The 12,014-nt window shown below is 43.8% G+C and overlaps 1 protein-coding gene across 2 annotated transcripts in view; it reads right to left on the minus strand.

Annotated features, from left to right (window-relative positions):
- The window catches only part of LOC311238645 (5'-AMP-activated protein kinase subunit gamma-1-like), a 41,515-nt gene that overhangs the window by 13,247 nt on the left and 16,254 nt on the right, over window positions 1-12,014 (minus strand). For both annotated transcript variants that reach the window (XM_084326778.1, XM_084326777.1), the window contains 3 exons: window positions 5,075-5,313; window positions 1,511-1,562; window positions 460-566 (listed from right to left, as the gene is read on the minus strand). In XM_084326778.1, coding sequence (XP_084182904.1) covers window positions 460-566; window positions 1,511-1,562; window positions 5,075-5,313 — 398 coding nt within the window. The remainder of the gene's footprint in view (window positions 1-459; window positions 567-1,510; window positions 1,563-5,074; window positions 5,314-12,014) is intronic.

The raw sequence follows: 12,014 nt of genomic DNA on the forward strand, positions 1-12,014 counted from the left end.
GATCCGAATTCCCAACGGAATTCCTCTGGTTTTAGAATTGCTATTTTATTCAGATAAGGCTGCTTAAAAACCTCTTCAGTTCACGCTTTGGTGGTCAAACTTCTACACATCAAAGAGCTTCAACTTCCCCAAGATTACTGTTTAACAGCTTAATGACAATTTCACAACCACTTCAGTAGAGCCGCTTCCAAGCCCAAAGCCATAGCTTCACCTCAGGAACATTAACTTTAGCTCTATAGCAGTTCTCCCTGTTATGGCTCTCTCGCCAAGGGGGACACTTCAATATCATGGGAATGTTCTCCTAGAGACAAAACGTCCTCGACTTTATCACAAACAAATGCTATAGCAATTGGTGACTGTGGGTAATGGTTGTGTCTATGTTGACATGTTCATCCGGAGTCTGTGAGTATAGTATTAGTATATATCGGAGATACATGAAACAGGAGAGTCAGGTCTTACTTGGAGTGCTGTGTCAAAGACAACCAGCTTGGAGCTGGTGGGAACGATGTCGTAGCACTTGTGGGACTTCATAAAGCGTAAGTAAATATCACTCTCTGGTTCAGCAGCTGTAAACACAGTGGGACAGAGATAAGCATGGTGAGAAGGGAGGTCTGGGGGGAAACAAGCAGCACCACTAACGATGAGAGCTGGGCAGGTGTACTCTATTCCCAACAGCCTCTAGAACCATCACTGCTCTGGTACACTTGGGGGCACTTACTGACAATCAAGCACTGGAAACATCCTCAACGACCAGAATGGATGAGCACAGAGAATAGTGCGTTTGAACAACAACTAGGCCTACTATGGATGTGAATTAGATGTGCTGACACACACAAACATAAAAAGGTGAATATTTCCCAGTTTGATCATACACAACCTACAGCAGAGAGAAGATTCAGCGTGGTCAAAAACTTAAAACATTTTAAAGTAATGTTACGATCCTTTCGCCAAATCCTTTTTGGGGAATTAAACAGTCCATAAGTTTGAATAACCACATTGAAGATCGGACTGGTGGCTTGTTGTTGAAAATCTGCACGAAAGGCGTTTGACTGTTGGTGCATAATAACGTGTCACGACTCGCGACGAGCAATGCGTAAAAGTCATTCATAAAAATAAAAAAAAATCGTGCACAACTGACATTCAAACGTGTGTGGTGGTGGTGATGATGATTGATGATGACACTAGATCAATGAAGTCACCACCTTGTCGGGGGGATTCCTCGATTCTGACATAATCGGTGCACAGGAGGATATACCCGGTAGCCCCTGATATCACCGAGTGGGGGTTTGCAGACGTGCGCTGCATACAGCTCTTTAAACCCACTCCAATATGCTGCTGCAATCCATACATATTAACATTTACATACATTGGTAACTTATACCGCACTAAAGTACAGTATCGCAACGGTATGGGGTGTGTTAAGTGAAACCCACTCATACGGCACTGGAATACAAATAGAACAGCTCAAACATTTTTTTTAATAATAAACACACGCGAACGGGACACTTACCATCATCATCTAGTTCAAGTTTCTCCAGCATGCCTTCGAATAAACCGTAGACCTGGAAGAAAGAGGCACAAGTTGCAGAGTGAAGAACGCAGCAGATCCCCGACACTACAGACGCACGCGGTTCAGCGCACGGCGAAGTTGGCTGTAAATAAGCAGCACGATGCACGACTTTCCTCAATGTGGCCAGAGAGAGACGCATCTACATCCGAGCTGCGGGCTACAGGCTAGCGACTAGCCCCGGTCGCCTCATTCGGTGGTCTACTCTACTGACTGTATGCGAGATAAATACAACCGTGCGCGTTCAGGCTGCAACTTTAGTGGAATTATTATGAGACTCGAGTCGCCACCACACCCCTTAAACACAGAAAGTGGAACAGTCCTAATCCATTTGCTGCAGTAAAGAGGCACCGATTCCTACAGGCTGGTCATACTAACCACTGCTCCAGAGGTGTGCTGCTAGTAGACCCTACTAGTAGTAGATGCTATTCACTAATGTCGAGAACAGCAGATACTCTTATTGTGTGTTATGAGTGTAGTCGACTCGTCTCCCACAATTGAACTGCACCCAGGGGATATTTAATGACAGGGGAAGTCGCTCACACTGTCCAAGTGGGGAATGCAAAAGGCACCATCATCACGCTCGCTGAGCGGACACACCCCTCGATGCAGAACCACCACGACGCTTCACCATATTAGGAAATCCCTTGTTGTGTTGCCTAGCAGCAAAACACGCCAGGGATACCTTGTCCACATCATTCATATGGGACGACAGAGAACATACTATTTGTATGTATTTGATGATAAAAGAATGCATGTTTTGGACCTCAGCAATAGCACCACCTGCACCTCATATTCAAATTATATTATTTACCTATACCGAATAGCAAAATCAGTCAACACGCTGAGTCATCCCGAGAGGTTGAGTCCAAGTTATTTTCTTTTGCCTCTCATTTGTAAGTATACGCACGACAACAACCCACTGCGGCAGTGCAAAAACGCCCTGGTATGTTTCCTCCGGGATGCCCAGCAGTCCCCAGAGTCACCCTATAGTGGTGACACAGCACTTTTCACAGCCAAAACAACTTCTACGACGTCTATAAATCTAACCTGCTGCACCGCAGTGGGCATGCCTCCAAACACAGTGCACACCAACCAAGACGACGCACATAAATCCGAGATTGAGGGCCATTTAATCAATCTGTTTTCAGATTGGACTTGGCAAAAAGGATAACCTCCTCCACATTCTCCTGATTATAGTGAAAGCCCTTTTGTCCAAAGATGGCGAGTGGAGGAGGGAGAGGGGGAGGGGGTATGAGTCGAGATGAGCATAGAGGGAGCGAGAGCGAGAAAGAGACCGATGAGGAGAGGCTTGTGACTCATAGCCGACTGCAATCATGAGGTGTTGTGGTGTTAGTATCAACAGCAAAGACAGGGTTTGGTGATGAAATATTGATTTACCCTTCTAGACTAGTGTCCACCATCACTCAAAGCGGACAAGCGCAGACAGATCAAGGCACTCATTCATTACAACAGCATTGCATTGTACACAATAAAGCAATTCCTCGCTCCCCCGTAGGAAATGGTGGTAACACTGTTCCTAATTTCTACACTTTGTTGTTGAACTGTGGAGAACTCAGCTCGAGGTTTAACACAATCCTTGTGGAAGAGCGGATACGGACCAGCTAACCTAGCTGTTGGCCAAAAACACTTTTGGTTAAACAGCTTTAAGCTAGGCTAATGGTCCGTATCCACTTCAATTAATTTGTGCTAAGCTAGACTAGCATGCAGCCAGATAGCTTTCTACTGAACGCACAGAGAGGAAATTGGTATCCATCTTCCTGTCTGACTCTGGAGAAGACGGTAAGCACTTTTCCCATAATGTTGGCATGTTCCTTTAAATCAGACAGTATAAACACAGTCTGTTGACGCGCACGCACGCACACACACGCACACACAGTGTCAAATCAGAACTTGTATCAGATGTATTGCCAACATCAAAAAAGCTTTTTTTATCAGGGATGCAAACGAACATTTATGGTTGGTTATTACCATGTAACATTGTATTTCATGAAAAATAACCCTATGGAAAATTATTAGATTTCAGCACCACTCCACACATAACCATTACTGCTGTTCTGCTGCCGTGGTTTGGGCTCAGACATAATGAGCCTGGGCTGGCTTGGACCTGCTCCACACTAGAGCTTTGATTCTCTGCCCAAAACCGATATGGGTCCGGCACAACCCGATTGTTTGGATTTAGGATTGTGTTAATTCACCCGCATACAGTACAATGTGGAATAAGTACATAATTCAATAGCTGGGTCTAAATGGTCCTCACTCTGTCAGGTAGACAGTGAGGACCATGTAGACCAGGGGTCTCAAACTCAATTTACCTGGGGGCCGCTGGAGGTAGAGTCTGGGTGAGGCTGGGCCGCATCAAATATTCCACAAAAAAGGGTTTCAAGTATTCCAAAAAAAAGTACAACTGATCCAATCTTCTCAATCTTTAGCAATAACATTTCAGAACATGAACAGTTCTTCAGAACATGAACAGTTCTTCAGAACATGAACAGTTCTTCAGAACATGAATGGTTCTTCAGAACATAGGCTTCTCAGTGGTGTCAGTGGACTCATCCACAGCTATGGAAATGCACTGTGCATTTTTTTTTATTCTATCACAAAGATGTTTAATCAAATCACCAGCCAGTATTTCAGTTATTGGTCTCCATCACTTCAGTCATACATTATTTTATTAGGCATAAAAGAAAATATTGTTCGTTTCCTGTTGGTTGTCAGTTAAGGCCATGGGTAGGTAGGGCATTTATTTAATTTAAATTTAAATTTAATTCTTTCCCACGGCAACTATGGATAGGGAATTTCTTTATTTAATTAAAATGTTCACAACAACATGGATGCATGTACTCTGCCAGCATGTTTAATATCCATAATACTAAAGGTTTGACTAAGATTTTTATGAAACTTTTTTTACTCATAAAATAAATTATGTAGGGGGCCGCAAAATATCATCCAGCGGGCCGCAATTGGCCCGCGAGTTTGAGACCCCTGATGTAGACTCAACCATTACATTCCATGTAATTGGAGTGAGGACCGTGTAGACTCAACGATGTACAAACGATTGAAAATCGTTAACTTCAAAATACATATAAAGCAATACAACCTTATGTTGACCACTAGAGGTGTGGCGATTCCCCAAATCCACAATTTGTCGTGCAACTTTTGATTTTAAGGACACAAATTTAAACATTTGTATTTACTATTATTATTCTTTTTTAACACTCATCATTCCCAACTTGCGATTTCAATTCTCAATCCTTATTCCCCTAAATTACATAGGAACAAAAGAAAAGCAGTTTGTTCATTCAGCCAGTGTCCCATTTTCCCCACATCGCCTGTACTTATCCTTACAGGTTTGCCATGTTTACATTTAGTCATTTAGCTGACGCTTTTATCCAAAGCGACTTACAAGTTCTGTATGACAAGTCATCATGTTGGAGGAGAACCACTTTGTCAGTAGGCTGAAAGACGCACCATGATGTGACTTACGTGTGGTGGTGAGGTAGTGTTGTGGGGCGGGGCGGGGCTGGTAGAAGGGATTGGGGGTTTGGAGTTGGGGAGGCTGAGGCGCTGCTGTCCCGTGTCCAGCGGGGCGGAGACGGACCGGGATCGAGCGTGAGGGTCTGGGCGCTCTGGGCCGGCGACACTCTGCTGCTGGGCCTCCTGAGGAAACAGAGGCTGGCTGGGGACCTGGGTGGGGGTGGTGGGCGGAGAGGAGACTCCGGAGGCTGTGGAGAGATAACAGTAGAGGATCAAAAATAAGTGAATTACTCCTAAAAGGTAACGACAACGTGGTCTGTACATAGTTCTGATAAGCCTGGCATCAAGCGCTACCATCATGACTCCCTGCCGTCCTGAAGATCCTATCATGCCCGTCACATGTCACTAGAACAGACCAAGAATGCATATCTGATCCAACTGGGCCTGGTTGAATCCTGGGTACCGAGAAACAGAGATACTGTAGATATGTCCACAACACAGAGTTGTTGACAGACGAGGATAGAACTGAGCTAAAGAGGGAACTCTTGAGCTTCACAACAGGTGATTGAAATGGACAGAGTCCTCTGTCATAATCTGCTTGCCTCGCCGTCAATAGTCTAAGCCAGGGTAGGTAGTAGATCACCAGACATTAGGGGTGTAACGGTACACAAAAGATTATTATATAGCAGACAGATGCCTTGGAGGATAAGTCGTGGACAACAGTAGCGTGTGCTTGTTTATACATAACCCCTTTCATGACTGTGATGCTTGAATACAGGGGCAGGGCTTGCATCACAGTCATAAAAGGGGCTAGTTTATAGAGCTGGTGGTATGACTTGCTGGCTGAAATACGGACGAGGGAATGAATGAATGAATGAAAACTTTATTAACAGATTGCAGAATGGGTACAATACAGTACGGCTCAATACACACAATTGTTAAGGGGATGCAGACCAGAGAAAGACGTTTGTCTTGTTTACATCAGGGTCCCCCATTTTCAATTCATAGTGCTAGGTAGCGGGGCTATATTACTTTTAACATGTGCTTAAACCCAGTGTTCTCGACAACGGAGTATGGTCGCAGATCTGCTGCTATAAAAACACATATGGCGTTTGTTATTGCGTTGGCCCGGTCTGAATTAATAGCGAGATGCTTCTTGAATGAAACGGGGAGCTGGGTTTGCACTAGCATATGTTTCTTCCATGTACCAGTGATATTCACATTCGGGTGATGCCGTTTCAAATGCGTGATAAAGTTTGCAATAAAGTTGAACAATGACATGGCTCTGGCTTGTCAGTTAGTATTGACTCGCCATACTAAAGCTATTATGCTATGCTGAATTACAGCTCTCGTTCAGTGTAGCTGCGCGCTGCGTGGAATGAACAAACAACATCCGGTTAGTTGTGCACGTTATATTAGGGCCGGGGGGATTTAATGTTCCTTTGTGTTTTATTTAAGCATTACATCACACGCAGGAGTGGTTTGTGACCAATAAACCATGCCTAGGGGTGGTTGTTAGGCCCGAGGCGCAGCCGAGGGTCGTTAGACCCCCCTAGGCATGGTTTATTGGTCACAAATCACGACTGCACGTGGTGTAAAGCTTTTATACAACTGCCAGATTCATCCAACCTTATTTCTATACAATAAACACACATTAATCGAAGATTTATTGAAAAAACCATCCGCCAGAAAAAGTAGTTCCCACAACTCCATGTGGAAGCAGCTTGAAGTGCATCCAACCAAACTAACACATCCAACTGTGTATTATTGGAATGATTGAGAGAAGTTGCCTCATGTGGAAGCAGCTTGAAGTGCATCCAACCAACTAACACATCCAACTGTGTATTATTGGAATGATTGATTGAAAATTTATTAAAACGTTTTCTTTGCCCTATAGGAAAAAAACGTTTTCTTCGCCCTATTTTTTTATTTATTTCTTTTAGCCTAAACTTAACCAGTTGGAAACCAGGGGTACAGTAATAAAATTAGCAATCAACCAATCAATCAATTCAATAGACCATGCTCACTTAAAACAGCGCTGCTTCTCTCTCAGTCTGACTCCCCCGCTGTTGCAGACAGGAGTGTGTGTGTGTGTGTGTGCGTGTGTGTGTGTGTGTGTGTGTGTGGGTGTGTGTGTGTCACAGTGTGTGTGTGCGTGTGTGTATGTGTGTGTGTGTGTGTGTGTGTGTGTGTATGTGTGTGTGTGTGTTTGTGGGTACGCCAGCGTCGGACAGTGTGAGAGAGAACGCTGCAAGAAAGTAGGAAGGAAGAAATTTAAATCAATCAATTAATCTATCAATCAATCCGCGATTTTTCTTTTGTTCTAGATTGAGTCAAGACCCATCAATTACATCATCCAACATTGTTTAAAATACTAACACATTCCCCTTGACAGAATCGCTTCATATTTAGTCGTTATGGTGCTTTCAACATAACCATTTGATCTCCGCGATCCTGTTTTCTCCCGGAGTGAGCCGGGGAGGGTTATGTGATTTGGTTGTGGGCGGGTCCTGAGCCCAGGACCGTGGATTGTTACCAATAAAGACGTGTGAATGGCCAATCAGAATCGAGAAATTTGCATGCCGTTGTATAATTTTATTTATTTGATTTTATCCCCCATCCCCTTTCCCCTAGGGGGCTTTTTACCCCCAAATAGGCCGTTATTGAAAATAAGAACTTGTTCTTAATTAACCTGCCTATTCAAATAAAGGTTTGATGATGATGATGATGATTTAAGTTCCGCAAAAAAAGGTTCCATATTGTACCGGAGGACCACATTGAGGCGGTACAGTACGTATCCGCGTACCGTTACACCCCTACCAGACATCACATGGTGACCCTACGGTCCAGCATGAGCTTCTGACTCCTGCATCACTTTCTCTGATTCTGCTAACAACTAACATCTCAGCGTTTCCCAAGATAGATTTATTTGTGGTGGGCCGGCCCACCATAATATCAGAGAGGGCCACCACAAATAGATTTCCCAAACTGATAAATGGGGCAGTTCACCCAAAATTAAAATAAAACATGTTTTCCCCTTTACCCGAAGTGCTATCTATCCATCCAGATAGTTTTGTTGCGATTCGCCTAGTTTTGGAGATATCTGCCGTGGAGATATCTGCCGTAGAGATGTCTGCCGTTTCTCCAATATAATGGAGCTGAATGGCACTCAAAAGCACCAAAAGATACTTTTGAAAAACTCAAAATCATGACCCGGTTACTCAAGACAATCCACAGACTTTGTTGTGAGCAGTTTCATGTAGGATCTGTTTCCTACCGAACCACACCCCCATAATAATGAATGCTCTGAGTTCTGCTGCTGAATATGTGTAATTGACCGACCACAGCCTGCCACCGGCACAAACAACAACACAGTCCTTTCTGCTGCTGAACCAGCACAAATAACTTGTGGGAAACATTGAATCGGTTGATATAATCTGTTGACTGAAATATTGATGATGACGGTAATTGAACCCCAATATGGGTGTGCTGTGTTTGATCAATACTGACTTATTAGAAAATATAATTATGTAAAGTAGTACACTGGCTATTTTTATTGATTTATTTTCATCTTTTTTCAAACCTACATCTGTAACTAGGTCATAATTATTTCCATGAACAGTTGCTATACTGCAATGTCAACGCTATAAGTATAAAACCAAAGAAAAGAACAATCCTGCAGCTGCATCGCTATCCAGCCAAGGTGCTTTAATCGTTAGCTTCACTTTGAGGACCATGTTGGTTGAGAATAACCTCTTTATTAAAACCAACAGCGTTCTATAAAACCAACCTAGGGCAGCTATGACACAAGGCTGCTCTGGCAGTGTCAGGTCGAGGCCGTCAAGTCACATGACGGGCCTCACATGCCACAGAGCGCCGGGCGTCACAGCCCTACGCACAGTGACACGCGACACTCTCCCACCGCCCCACTGGCATATTTCTAAAGCCAAACTGTGAGTGACAGGGGTGATGCATAGAACATGGTTCACATTTCATGGGCTCCACCATAAGACTCGCTATAGTCCGCTTTTTATGTTCTCCTCATATCCCAAACCCTGGTGACTTAAGCGTGACTGTTATTTCACAACACAGGAGCGAGGCATGTTGAGCACACCCAGGGACAATGTGTCAGATACTAAATCCAAAACACTAAATCCAAACCACATTCAATGAATAGGTTGCTTTCAATAACTTCCTTTCAACTTCTCTGGAGGGGGCACAATCCTATTTTCATCAATAACAGTTTAACAAAGTCGACATAATTGTTGAGCATTTCATAGGAAAACAAGACCCGCTGGGAGTCCGTGAAATAAAGGCTAGAGAAGCTCGATTCAGACGTGAATTAAACCGATAACCAACGAAGGACTTACAGGAAGCTCCATTGGGATGACCATGGATTTGTAAAATACTAGACAGACATGCAAGTGGTCTGTTCATGTAATGAGTGTAATTGATCTAGATGTTGCGTCGACAGCGATATTCCCCAATTCCCAGCGGTGACAAAACCTATAGATATCATGTTCATTGTATTTTAATAATTATTTTGTGTTTTTCCTCTTCATGATTCTTCAGTGGAATCTAGAATAACGTCATCAGGACAGTCTTTTCACAATATGAGGCCCAGATTACACAGAGAGTGGTTGGCTTCATCTCTCACACAAGCCTGCCCAGCACTCTCCACTATCTCCTGACATTTAGCTGGCTAATACCAGTCCTCTTTGGCCCGCTTCGCTTCCGTCGCCACGCCGCTGTCTTATTTTAGCCACGCTGTTGTGGCACATTCCACAGGAGGAGATAACAAGAGGGGCTGGGAGCGCCTCTGCGCGGCCTGGTGGGCAGTGGAAATGCGAGACACTACCGGGGGAAACGGGAGACGGATTGCCCGGTTCCTATATCTAATCAGCATGATTTATTATTGGGCATCTCCATTAGCACAACCGTGCTGTGATGCCGCCGTCACACTAAAACCTTGTATCTCCAATTCTGCCCCCCCCCCCCCCCCCCCCCGTTTCTACTTGTATCGGACGTTTACACGAGTCTCTGTGTTGTGAGCCACAGATGTTTTAACCATATTCACACGGAGGCCATTTTGCTCTTATGTCATGATCAGGTTGGGTTACTTTCCACCCTGTTCCCACTGTGGAATATGGCCATTCCAAAAAAATAAAACATGCAGAATTTCAAAAACACACTAAATCTTTAAATGTGTGTTTTTTTTTTATTCCTGAAAAGTTTAGTATTTGAGATTTTCACCCAACAACAACAACAACAACATAAACACTTCATGTTGCTGGATGTAACCCAGAGAGGCTGAGTAAGCGCATACTGGCTTATCTGAGAAAGTTCAGCAGATGGCCACATCAATGGTCAACAGCAGGGAAAGCAACACTGTGCAGAATCACATCCAAGGCTAAAAGGCAGCCTTGAGTCACTATGTTGTGTCTCTCCATCAGGAAGTAACGCACCGCTATGTTTATCTCCAAGAACCCGTTCTACTACACTCTCCTGCTCCAATACTGGCTCTATTGGACAACGTTTCAAATAGTTGTGATCTTTCTCTCTTCTGCATTTCTGACCCAGCACCCAAATATGCACATCTTCTTCTCCTGTTTATCGCCAACCCACAAAGGCTGATCTGTTGAATAGGGTTTCTGTCAGGGCGACTGAACTGGTGATGCCGATAGCCACGCAAAGGCTGCGATGACTGGAAGGGCAATGTGATCCCAGCTGGTTGACGTCACAGCGATAGTGGGACCACCACAGGCCCCTCTGCTACAGCCAGCTCTGGCCAGCCATGTCATATGATGAATCACGTGTGAACGGCTGCGTTTGCGTGTGTTGTGTGCAGGTATGCGTGTGTGTCTTGTACATATGAAGCGATCAGCGTTATGATATATATACTGTGACCCCATATACTGTGACCCCAGTCACGAGTATCAAAACTATTTTCTAGACATGGACCTCCTTTTAAAGGCTCAGTCAGTTTTAGTGGGGCAGCCCCCTGTTGAAGCACCCGTCACTGGTTTGTTTACGTGTTGATTTATTGGTTTGAAGATTTATTTTACTCAGGAATTTATTGTCCGAGCCTGTGCTACAAGGTGACAGCTTAACATGGGTTTTACACGACCTTTGAGGCAGTGAAAGGATTCTTTACATGTGTAATGTCTGTAAATAATGGTGTAATACAGGTCTGTGTTTATAAACATGGGTAAGGAAGTTCCATAGAGATAATCTTTCTATATGATTTAGAAGTAAAATTCTTCTAGAGTGTATGTGGTTGTACTCAAATTTAGATGCTAATTTAAATTGTAGCTTTTTAAGGAGTCACTCAAGAGACAATTCCCGACTTGACACTGATGTGCAAATTGCACCAGATAGAAGCGGTGAATAGAGAGCTTCCTCTTATAGTCCCGTACTGCAAATTCTCTTCTAGGTATCAGTCGGTCAAGGCTATAGTAAACATGGTAATGTACAGGATTTATGTGATGCTATGAATCAAAGTGAGGCCTTATATATTTGTGTGTGTGTATATATATATAAAATGACATTTCAAGGCCTTACTTTGATCTACTTATATTTATATAATTCTATATTTATAAATATAAATATAATTCGAATCATCAGCACATAAATCCAATACGTTACAATGTTTGCAGTACAGCTCAGGTAGAGCTTGTGAGCCTCTCAGAGAGACGTATGTATGATGTATTAATTGGCCACGAAGGTGCGGCTCAACATGACAGGACTAATGGCTGAGCCAGGGTGTCACCATATTATATACTGTACCAACCATCCGTTTATGATGGACACTTTACTGCTGCTACCACCACATATGGGTTTACATCATCAGGGCGACAGAACCCCCCCCCCCCCCCCCTCCTCCCCCCCATCCGTACAGCTGAGGTCAGACTGGGCCTTAAATCAGCAGCTGTGATGTTCACGTTCACGG

This window comes from Notolepis coatsorum, assembly GCF_963971535.1.
Source record: "Notolepis coatsorum genome assembly, chromosome: 13".
NCBI classification, from domain to species: domain Eukaryota; kingdom Metazoa; phylum Chordata; class Actinopteri; order Aulopiformes; family Paralepididae; genus Notolepis; species Notolepis coatsorum.